The sequence below is a fragment of the Melanerpes formicivorus genome, unplaced genomic scaffold, assembly GCF_026170545.1.
Source record: "Melanerpes formicivorus ecotype bairdi unplaced genomic scaffold, bMelFor1.0.p_v2 SCAF_329, whole genome shotgun sequence".
Lineage (NCBI taxonomy): Eukaryota > Metazoa > Chordata > Aves > Piciformes > Picidae > Melanerpes > Melanerpes formicivorus.
Genome location: NW_027142681.1, coordinates 14,284 through 26,825, shown reverse-complemented (window position 1 = coordinate 26,825; position 12,542 = coordinate 14,284). Strand labels below are relative to the sequence as shown.

General features: G+C 39.7%; 1 protein-coding gene across 1 annotated transcript; it reads right to left on the bottom strand.

The window, feature by feature from the left end:
* On the bottom strand, positions 1-5,076 carry LOC137459182 (claudin-8-like). Its single transcript, XM_068170324.1, has one exon. It carries the CDS (start codon positions 4,849-4,851, stop codon positions 4,183-4,185), a length of 669 nt encoding a protein of 222 aa, XP_068026425.1. The 5' UTR covers positions 4,852-5,076; the 3' UTR covers positions 1-4,182.
* Positions 5,077-12,542: the final 7,466 nt, after the last annotated feature.

Sequence of the window (12,542 nt, the reverse complement as noted above, 5' to 3'; positions counted from 1 at the left end):
CACAGAGCTCTGTCTCTGCATATGAGCACTGATGACTGCATGCATTTACTTGTCTCAAAATCTGTCTGATTCATCTTCCTCTTGTAATGAAATGTTTTACTAAGCCATCATTTCTGCCATAAATATATTCCCTTGGCTACATCCTAGTGGCGGATTATTTGCTCCAGAAACTTTTCTTTTCATCCCAGAGATGAATATACATTTCAGAACAGCTTTTGAAATATTGATTTGCTTCAGGAAACTTCTCATAAGAAAGTCTTGGAAGAAGCCAGAACTAAATCAGTTTTGTGCATTTTATTTTCCAGGGAATCAGACTCTTTGTTTATTATCTAGCAAAACCCAAAGCATAATGTAAAAAACCAAGACTGAATCAGAAAAGAACAGTACAAAAAGACTGAAGTTGTCTTTCCCTGGCAATGGGGAAATGCATTCATTTACTTTAATATAAAAAAAAAAGAAACAATGATACATTGGTAACAAAAAATACCTCAAGGGTTCATACATTTATTTCAAACACATAACAAAATCTCAGCTGTTCACATTGATTTCTGAAGTCACTTTGTTCTACAACCATGAAATATTAAAGCATATTATAATATCAAGATATTAAACTAGGTATTTAGCCATGGTATTAAATCAGATGTTCTTAACAAATGCATCAGGCCTGAGGTTTCTGACAGTTGCATCTAGCTGAACACAGAGTGTCACTAAAGGAAGTTGACTGCCTCCACTCCTCAATGAAAACAAAGCTCCAGAACATGTAAACCTTACTCAATATTCTAGTAATCCCTGGCCCATCCATATCAAATGTCACCCACACGCCAGGGCTTTTCTTAGAGAAAAGTACAGTCAAGAATGATTCCGTGCTTTGTCTCAGTCCTTCATCACATAGTGTGTAATCAATGTTCTGTTTCCATGACCCTCCTTTGCATTACAGTGAAGTGGTGACCCCTTCCCTATATGTCTATAACTTCATTACACAGCATGTTCCTGACATGTTCAGCCATCTAAATAACCTCCAAAATTCACCTTAGACATGCTGTGTTACTTGAGACCAGGTCTGGTTTGCTATAACCCAATAGAGGCAGAAAGTTTCCTGAAACAGTAGGCAGAAGGTAGGAGGTGCAACTTTGGTCACTAAAGACCTGTAAAAGCTCCTCTATCACTCCCCTCAAGCCCAGTTATTATTATTATTACCCTCAGAAAACTTACGAACAGCAGCAATTTGTTTTCAACACTCAGCCACAGTTTTTCATTAAAGCCATTAAACCTCCCTTTCTTATTCATATCTCAACATAAGGAAAATGTTCTTTGCTGTGAGAGTGATGGAACACTGAAACAGGCTGCCCAGAGAGACTCTAAGAGGCTTTCAAAAGGCTCCTGGGTATGTTACTGTGTGGCCTTCCCTACATGATCCTTCTTTGGTGGGAGGGTTGGACTTGATGATCACCAGAGATCCATTCCAACCCTTACCTTTTGATGATTCTAGGATTCTATACCTCCAAACTGTATCTTCCAACTAGTCAGTTCTGAGCATCACAGGTTTTCAGCAGGGAAGAATGAAGAAAGTCTGTTTTCCATAGCAGTTGTAAATGCATCCATGCAGTTTACTCAGACAAATACATTCCTTGCATACAGAGGTTAAATATCTGCTAATCACCTTTATGGGATTTTCCCCATCATAATCCACAGTAAAGGAATTAGTGTTCCATTCAAAGGGAGAAGGTTGCACACTATGTTACATCTTTTGCAGATTAACTTCCCGTGAGAAATGTGTTCCTGCACCAAATACAGAAATTTTAATATCACAGACTCTTTAACATATTCAGGTGAGTCTAAAGTGATAAATCCTATCACCCCAAATGGCTGTTTGTTTCAATAAAACCCCAGATACGTGAGCAGCTGCCCAGCCTCGCGGCGCACTTGGAAAGCCTACCGCAGGGTTGCTTGATCTTAGAGCGCTTGTTTGAGCTCATCTTTTGATCAAGGGGTAAGAGAGAGAAATGCAACAATGTGCAGCCATCAGGTGTTAATGTTAGATGTGAGAAGCTTAGGTTTCCTTTGAAAGTAATGTTAAATGGTCAAATAAAGCAGGTTGTCTTTTAACTTTGAAAATGAAGTTGCTAGTATAAATGGCACGTCCGGTTCAAATTCAATTTCTAGATGAACCCAATTATCGTAAAAGCATTCAGGATTCTTTGATTAATGTTATACAAGACTGCACTTAATTACTTCTTAAGCACTTATATATGCATAAAGTTGCATTACACTGAATATGTCATAATTTAAATCCAATACATATAAATATGTATCAAATTTGCATTGCAAATGTATTCATCCTCTGTTTTGTTAATCAAATGTCATATCTGGATTAATTCTAAAAATGCAGCTCTGGCTTACTCACCAAATGGTTCCTTATTAAGCAAAATATATATTATAAGGCATAAATACAATATAATAATAGGTGAGGGTCCTCAGGGTAATATAAATTACTCCCAAAGTCAACAGAATGACTACAATGAAATGAGGTGTCTGACCCAATGACAGCTGCTGTGACAGGCATAACAGCTATATGACAACATGAAAAATCTGTGGTTTAGTGCTAGAAAACCTCTTTACAAATACTCTCTTTAATGTTGCTCATCTGGAATTGATAAGTGCTGATTTGACTGCTCAAATGATGAGCAGGGTACATTAAACTTGTTTTCTGGTGACTGGAACATTCCCACTAAAAGACCCGAGCTGTTTGTCTTAAATGTAAACACACATTAGTTAATATATGTAATGAATATCTGTGTTCAACAGCACTGTTTTCTTTCGGTTCATCTGTAGTCAAGTTAATAAAAGGCTTGTTTAATTAAATGCATCATTCCCCTTCATGCTTCAAATGGGACAGTCATACATAGAGGCATTGCACTGCCAGCTCAAAAAGTCATTTACACCATTTTGTTCAGATACCAGTCACAGACACAGAAGTGGATCAAACTGGCTGTCTCTGTCATAAAATTATCAATGAAAAGGTAGCTTCCATTACTAGTGTGAAAATAAATAGAAAAAAAATGTTTTGAACTGGACCTTTCTTGGTCACTTATCAATGTTATGACACAGAAGCCATCAAAAGCAGGTTTCAAGTTTTCAGTTGTGGGAAAAAAAGATGCACAGCCATAAATGCTGTTGAATTCTGCACAATGGGCAGACATGCATGATGCTGTTCAGCCTACATTTTCAAACAAGTCTTGCAAACACAGTTTGAACATCAGGGTTAGGCTTTGTGTCAGTGTGATAGAAGATGTAGGCAAGAACTCATGATGCTTCAATGGGCAAATGGGGATTACACATTTACATTGCCTGGCTTGTTTAAATATACTTCACATTAGCATGTGGCTTTAGAGTGCATAAAGACTTGTCTTCATTCAGGTCTGTCCTGAATTTTATAGAAGAGTTGGTGCAACCTGTAGAACAGGAGAAACCATAAAAGACAAGAGGTAACAAGGAAGGAAATGCTAATAAATTCATGGCAAATCGGATGAAGTGACCAAAAATTTACTCTTCCATGATCTCAATTATGGGTCCTGCAGAAGAAGTAAGAAGGATACTTCAACTCCAACTCAACAAGCATCAATGAAATTGACAGTGAATCACAGAGGTCTCTAATGGGAGAGAATGAAAATTTGTGTGCCAGTACTGGAAGCTAGATTGCTGGTGGCTTCTCTGTTCATTCAGCACCTGCTTCAGCCATGTCCTAGAGCAGTCTTTATGAAGACTACTTTAGAGTAAAATGCACTGCTAACTTTGTGTATTAAGGATTATGGGGCAGGGCAACAGTACTGTTACACAGCATCTGCCTTCCTTCCAGCCCAGCCATATGCTGTTCTTTTTCTCTGAGAGACTCCTGGCTGCTTCTGTTTCCATGCCATTCTTCATTCCCATGCTTCTGACTGTGCTCTAATATAATGCCCATGTAACTACATTTTCTGTAAGCATGTTAGAAAGCAGACATGTGTGTCATAGAACCATAGATTCATAGAATGGTATGGGTTGGAAGGGACCTCCAGAGAGCGTTGAGTCCAACCACATCAATCATAAATAGCAAATGAACAAAATCATTCCTCCAGTACAGACTCACACTTAATCAGTTGCTGGAGTCAATTAGTACACATCATCAGGATAAGCATGTAACAACTACACATAGGCATGCACACTTAGAGATGGTCCTCCTGCAAAATCAGGTTTGTGCAGTCTGTGGTGGGACAGCAATGGATACCTGGATTTTGAGGATGTATCAGCCCAGCACCAGAAACTACAGTACATTGCTCCTGCAGCAATGAGAAGTGCAGTACTTGCCCAGCCCACATAGAGAGCAGATCCTAGTTCTCGTTTCAGTGGTGTAGGGACTTCTGGATCATAGAAGTCACGAATTATGCTACCTGCAGTCCAGGACACAGGGATCAAAACAAGGATGCCTGTCAGGAGAAAGGCGATTCCAGCTGCCAGTAGAAAGGTGCTGATGTCCTGAGAATCCTCCTTGGTCCGATGAGTGTACTTCACACCAACAATGGCCATCAAAAAGGAAATGATTGATAGGATCACTGCAATGCACATGAGGGCTCTGAATGCCTCCAAGGGTGAAGGAAGAGCCAGAAGAGAATCATAGAATTTGCATTGCAGCCTGATGCCCAGCTGACTGATGCAGTCCATCCACAGTCCTTCCCAGATGGTCTCAAATACCACAATATTGACATCAATGTAGGCAGAAACTCTCCACTGTGGCATAGCTGTGGCTGCCAAAGTCCCAATCATGCCGATACCTCCAAATATTAGGCCAGTGATTTGTAACACACAGCAAGCCATGTTTCTTCTGAAAAAGACACCTCAAGTAAGGTGGCCTAGAAATTCTTCCAAAATTACTTTTTCATAGAAGAAATACAAGAGTGAATATTTTCTCCAATAATTTCCTTACATGGCAAGTCCTTGTTTTGTTGGGTTTTTTTAAGCAGCTTGCTTCAGTCTGAGGTTCAGACAGGTGGAAATCCATTTCTGACGGGCTGAAAGGACCTGCTATTTATTTCCTTTGAAACACTCTCTGACTGCAGTACCTACCTATCAAGCCTAACAAGTTTCCAGCCAATGGAAGACTAGAAGAGGAGTGTCATAGCTGATTTTACTGCTTCTCATAATGTGTCTGTAGTGATGCTATAATTAAGTGTCAGGGATTCAATTTAAAGTACCTAGTTGCAGGGCTTAATAATTTCTTAACTGCAGGATTGCAGCTATGTTGAAATTTAGAACTTCCATCTGTTGAAATATTATGTAAAATAGGTCATTACATTTGTTCTTATGACAAAAGGTAAACTTGGACTTCGTCTGAGACTGCTTTCTAAATGCTAAAGTCCTGGGAAAACATCTGATTTTTAATATTTTTAATCAAGCTGGGAGGTACTTGGTGTAGCTCTTCAACGCAGAATCCGTGTTTTGATCAAGTACAAAAGCATAGTCATGATATTAGACAGGTACAGGAAAGTCAAGTATTCCAATCAACATCAAAGCTTCCCTCTACCAGTTGCATAATTCACAAGGACGACGAAGAATATAGCTGGCAGAGTTTCACAGCTTCAGCTTCTGAATCCACAACTAAGGTCTCTGTTAAGAAATAATCCTCTATGAGTCTGACTCCCCAATAGAAGGATGTGCCATTAGGAGGGGTTGTGGACAAATGTCTAATATGAGATTTACTTTGGGTTTACAATGAACCTTGAAAGAAGTCAGAGCTCATTCCCACAAGCATGTATCTCTGCCTGCACAGAGAGCTACAAGCCTAGACAAAAATGCACACCAAAGACTGATTTGCCTCAGGCAAGTTTGGGATAATTGTTGCATAATGTTTTTTTTACCTTTTCTCACTACCTTGAGACAATAGTATATGATGACAACTCATGGGTGTTGTTGAAACTGATGTGTTTCCGGTTGGTTGGCCTTTGAACCAATGGGCCTAGTGAGTAAATACATAAATACATACATACATATATTAGTTGGCCCACTAAAGACCATGAAGACCTCTAGAATTTCTGTCAAAGAAAAGTTTGATGATTGCTTGTGTGTTGGTAGTGTTGCAGGCTCCATGTGTTTGGCAATATCAGACGTTGCCTTGGATGATATTAACGACATTAAAAGCTTAGGTGCCTACACAACACATTCAAAACAAAACCTGTGGAAAGGGAGTTGCCCATCTAAACCACTCACAGCCCACAAAATCCCCATCTTCCTCCAGTTACAAACTGTAAGGAAGGAGTGACAAATAATTCAGGTTATACCACATAATGTTACATGACTATGTGGAAAATATACCCAAGGAATCGAGGAAGTTTGGTTTTGCTTTCAAGTCTGCTAGCAGGAATCTGGAGGTTAAAACGTTTTTCAGCTAAGATATGAAATGTAACCTTTAGAAATTCAATACATTATCAGATTTGTCCATAAAGAGACATTAATATTGCATTGCTCTTCTGCAGATATTATTTAAAAAAATAAATAAATTCCTATGATGAAGAAAAGTTGAGGAACTTCACTCAGTATCTCAAAGAAGGAAGTGGTAGAAATGAAATCAGAAGTCATCGAGGGCTATCTGTCTAAAAGAAGCTCCTTTCCCTGGCAGAAGACAGTTCCCTTAGAAGAAGGTTGAACACAAGACACGCTATTTAACTTGAATAGAGTCTTCATTCACCATGTAGGACTTTTTTAACTCTGAATTCTGAAAGCTGCTTATTTGTAATTTTAACTTCAAAAAAGAAACCAACTCATGGAAAAGTACTCTCAAAACTAGCATTAAAATGTCTTTTTTTTTCAACAGAAGAGCTCTTTGTGAAACATTTTCAGCCAGCCACCTTTTGAAAGTATACATAGCTGAAGGACAGACCATGCCTAATACCCTGAATCTGTTTATCTGAGAGACTCACCTAGCAAGATTGCTCTGAAATAATTTTTCCTTACATGACTCTAGAAGAATCAACCATTGAGGTCATGCATAAAATTACACTCTGTGACAGTGAGGGCATGGTTTGTGAAGAAGATGAGCTGCTGGCAGAAAGTGTATAAGAATGCATCATATGCTGGTTATGCAGCAATACATCCAGAGAGTGCTAAATGGTTGAGTGGTTTTTTTATCTTTAATTGGAAGCAGTACCTATGGTGAGTGACATTTGGTGTAGGTGTAGGCATAAGAGAGGAACACTCGGCCTGTACTGCTGCATGTACTGTCCAGGATGGTTCTCATAACTGAAACCTAAGGGGAAGGAACCAGAAAAGGGAAATCAAATAATATTTTTGAAATGTGGAGATAAATTTCAGAAATTAAAATTAGCTATTTGAGAGGAGTTGGGGGGAAAAAACTCTGTGGGGGAAAAGATCTACAAACACTGCTGTTATCATGGAAATTCATGAGAACTGGAAAGTCTCAACAACCTCATAAATGCCAGCAAGTCACTGGCTTTATGAACAGCTGTAAGAATTATCTCTGGCATCACAGTCCTCTGTTTGAATCAGCCTGAAGGGAGCTCTTATACCCTTGTATAACCTAGAGAACTGTACCTCCATTTAAAGGCTCACCTTACCTCTCTGAAGGCCAAGTTGCTTCAAAACCATTTTGAACAGCAGTCAGCTATTAATGTAGAATTAAATACATCATTATGTGTTGGGCACGGCAAAGGCAACAGCTTTAGTGTTAGGTGAAAAGAAATATATGTAAAACCCCATTTCCACCTGACTAGATTTTAGAAGTCTCCTCATTCTGTGTGTCCTCTATCTGCTACGCTATTTGGAAAGTTAGCTGACACAAAATGAGAATACCAGTTCTTATGCAAACATGTCCACCTCAAAATTTGCCTTCAAAGAGGAAAATAGGCAACTGAGGAAGCACTTATCCTTTACATCTAATCTTTTCCTGGATCTTTGTTCAGATTCACATTTCCTCTTTCTTTTCTAGCATGATTTCTTCTGTTCCCTCCCTAGCTTTTAAAATGCTGATGTCCCGTGAAAAGGAGGAATTAGAGCATCTCCAGTCCACATGATTAACAGAACCTCTCAGTGATCCCCAAGGCTTAATTATAGACATCAATAATGTAAACACTTAACTGCCTCCCAGAAAGCAGGTTTGATTCCTATTTGTATGATCTTCTCTGTACATTGAATTTTAGGGTCTGCACACATACACATGCACCTATATATACACAAATAGACTAATGTACAAGTGTGCAACAATAATGTCCATAGTTCTTTATGAGGTCTCATCAAGAGTAGGTTGGTTATATTACAGTCTAATGAGCTAAATTTAAGGTTCAGTAACATTTTTTGGAAGAGGCAATACGTAGATTTATCAAAAGCACACTTTAGATTAGTGATTGCTATGAGTTGCAGTTAAGTCTTTTAATCTCCCAGAGGGTGCAGTTATCCAGTAAGACTGCAAAGCTACCAAACCACCTTCAGAATCTGGCTGTGGGAAGTCTAGCAGGCTATGGTTCTGCAGTCATTCTGCATCCTGTCCCTTTGGGCAGAAGTGAAGCCAAGCAGACCTAGGTCATCCTCTACATGTAAAATCTGCTTTAAGCATACAACACATAGTGCTAGAATTGTCTGTAGATCGCTTGTTTTGGAAACACTTGCGAATGGCATCAGCTCCTCCCTGCGTGTGGCTTCCACTAGTGCATTCATTACATGGTGGGCTAGCCACTTTGTTTTGTTTCCAAATATTACAAGGACTGGTCAATGAAATCATAGTTAATGGCTTTATTACTTTCTATGGTATTTTCATTGACTACTGTATTATGAGCCTTTAGGTAAAGCAAAATGTCACTTTCATTCTGTTTTAATTCAGGAGAAAATGGACTGAAGCCAGTAGAGGCCTTTTTATTTTTTCTGATTTTAATATCACAGCCTGCACATATATTAATATATGAAGGCAGTTCCTTCCCCCTCTCTTCCAGAATGGCACATTTTGGAGTGAGAGGAACATCTGCTTACTGTGTCTTAGAGAGGTATTTCCCCCAGACAAATAACAGGCACTGTACGTGGGTGCTGACCTCCAATCCTGCCTTCAAGGCAATCCATGACTGGCAGTTGAACTGAAAAGAACTCATATTTATTTTCCAGTATTCCTGAAATTCACAGCCTGATAAAACTGCCAAACTCTTAATGATATTCCCTCTTTGAGGAAGCCTATCTCCTGGACACTGTGAATGAACTCAACCTTAGTGCAAGAAAATTCTGCAGTAATAAAATATTAAATACTGCTGTGAGTAGTTAATCCATCTAAACTGCTTTAGGCTTTTACAAGGTATTTGTCACCTCAGTACTTGCATACAGGGAGTAGCCATCCTGATAGAAATACAACCTGCCAGAAAATATTATCTTACTTTGCTATTTAATGACAAGACCTCAGAGCATCTGGGGGCATTTGATTGCCTAGTTCACATTAAGCTGTTGGAAATATAACAGTGGCAAATTCTCAAGGCAATATTGATTGTTTCCATAAGAGTTAGCAGCAGGGTACACAGCTAGGCTATTACTCCCCAGGGGAACTCCTTTATTTACATGATTTACTATCATGGAGTAAAGGGAAGGAGAAGGTATACTGTGGCAGTGATGGCCTAGGGATAGATGAGAGGCAAGGTTTCTAGAAAGAGGTAATAGCTTTTATTAGATTACCTGATACACTTAGAAACAGGATCTTAGGCTCAGAATCACAAGAAAGATTATTTTTGGAGCACAGCATAATGATACACCCTTGAACTAGCTTTCCATTAACCAAGTTTTTAACTAAGCAAACAAGTCTGAAATGGTGAAGAACGGGGGTGTCCTTGTATTTCTCAGTCACAATTTGAGCTTCTCTCTGTCAAGTCTGTCCCACTGACTTTTTGTCTTCCGAACACCACCCTCTGAATCTAAGCAACTACGCTGTTAATTTCCACCTCTGTAATAAACCCTTTGCCACCACTAAGCTTCAAATTTGTGCACCCAGTGACACCTCAGCTCAGTACACAGCAGGGTCACCTCCCAGTATCACTTTTCTCTCTCTACTCAAATCCAGAGTCATTTATCAAACCTCTGCACTTCTGGACAGGATGTTCCATTGCTCTTTTCTCTTTAGGACTTGGATTCACCTCTTCCCTGGACACTCTGACTAACTTTCCATGGGTGGCAAGTGAAGCATCCCCTAGGAAAGAGTGGCATTGCTCCTAGACATTAGGTCTTGCATAACTGCAGGGTTCATCTCCTGATTTACCTCTGTTCCACTTCAAATAGAGGGAGAGGAGAAGATGTGGAGAAAGGAAACCCTGCCCTGACAAAAAATTATTCTTGCACTCGCATAAAAGAACCTATTCCTAGAAGTCATAAATCCATTCTCTGCTGGCACAGCGACCAAAGCAGGAGTATTCAGCAGGATGCAATTAATTTTTGTCAGAATACCCTTTCCAGAACTGTGAATCATAGCAGCTCCAAGGATGCACCACTGTCTGTAATTTTAGACCTGATGTGTCTCTGCCCAGTGACAGCCCACAGCTTGGAAGGGTAAAAATGATTCACCAGTGCGGGCACATTGCTTCCCCTCGGGAGAAGCCAGTGCTGTTCCTAATTGCAGCATACTATGAAGCCAGTCAAAATATGAACTTGGTCTGGAATCAAGCAGTAGGCACTTTAAGTCCAGATCTGAAATGTGTAGTTTAGCACAGAATGAAATACTCCAGAAGAAGAAGGAATGTCTAACAGCTATTTCTACTAATGAAGTTTGGGGAATTAATGGGCTGGAAGTTAGGGAAGGGAAAGCAAAACAGATAGAAAACAGTCTGGTATGTGCAGACTGACATAAAACTAATTACAAAATGGAAGAGGGAAAGGCCTCAGCAAATCTAATGCTTTTATGTTGAAATGGAACAGGACTCACATTGTGAGGCAGAAAAAGGTATGTGAAGGATCATGAGGATGAGAGGATCTGTATCTCTATAAAACACCATCACCAATGAGGTGAAAGTGCTTGGAGCATTGAGGGAGAGCAAATCTTCCTATCCTGATCATGTTATTCTTTATCAATTAGACTAACATCTTAGGGACATGAATGTGGATGAAGATTAAAAAACCCTTAGGAGTTATCTGGAGTATGAGTGCCATGGGGAAGGAAAGAAGAGACTTATAGGAGTAAGACTGATACGCAGGTGGATGAATAACAAGAAGGTGTTTGGTAGAGGAACAGAAAAGGTAACTAACCAGCAAAGAAAATATATTTAAGAGGTCAGAAAATGTAAGGGGGGAATGAGTATCAATAGAAGTTGATCCAATCTAAACTTTAAAAAAAATATATTATTTTAAATACATTATGAAGAAAAGAATCAATATCTAGAAGTAAATGGACAGTAGGTTAACACAGCCCTTTCTCACAAGCTCCACTCCCCCAGCACAGACAGGAGGGAAAGTAACACAAAAAAACCCCTCTCTGGGCTGAGACAAGTAATTCTAATTATTCAACCACATCATATATATCCCTACACTACTCTGAGCAATGCAGGACTGCACCTTAAAGAGATGGACAAACCCATTATATGCAGCTGACCTTATGTATTTGCAGATGTGCCAGACCTTATCACCCACAGAATCATACAGAATCAACCAGGTTGGAAGAGATCCCCAAGATCATCAAGTCCAACCCATCACCCAACCCTAACTAATCAACTAGACCATGGCACTAAGTGCCTCATCCAGTCTTTTCTTAAACACCTCCAGGGACGTGGACCCCACCGCCTCCCCGGGCAGCCCATTCCAATGGGCAATCACTCTCTCTGTGTAGAATTTCTTCTTAACCTCCAGCTTAAACCTCCCCTGGTACAGCTTGAGACTGTGTCCTCTTGTTCTGGTGCTGGTTGCCTGAGAGAAGAGACCAACCTCTGCCTGTTCTAGACAGCAGCAAGTTCTCCCTTCAGAGGATTCATTCTCATTTGCAAAACAGGAGCTCACACACACTTAGGCTCTGTTATAGATCTGCCTTGCCTGCACAAAACAACTTCTGGAACTACAGTTTGAAGGAAATGGCTGGACATTCATGGGAGGTACTTATGGGAGAATATGTTTATGTTATAATAAGGTGAAGGGTTTGCAGGATCTTAAAGGGAGATTTTCAAAAGCTTCAGGGTCTCACTCCTAGTTCATTGGATTTGTGCTCCTGTTACTGCTGTAAATAGTTTTGGAAGTTTTCATACAGTTTTCTTCTGCCTTCCTTTGCATGACTAGATCAGTGTGTGCTTTACTGGGAGCAGATAACATTATCCAACATAGCAGTAGCAGCTGATGTACACTAGACTTTTACAGAGCAAATCTTACTTTTAACTGAGGCTTGCCTCAGGCCCATGGATGAATATTGTATGACTTTGTGTTTCAATCGCAGAGGCAACTGCAGCGCACCAGTACCTATACGCATGGTTTTCTGAGTAGCATCTTACACCCTACCTTTTAGAGGGGTGAACTAGGAAGGTGACTTTATTGTTGACATCATTATAAATCCTGGT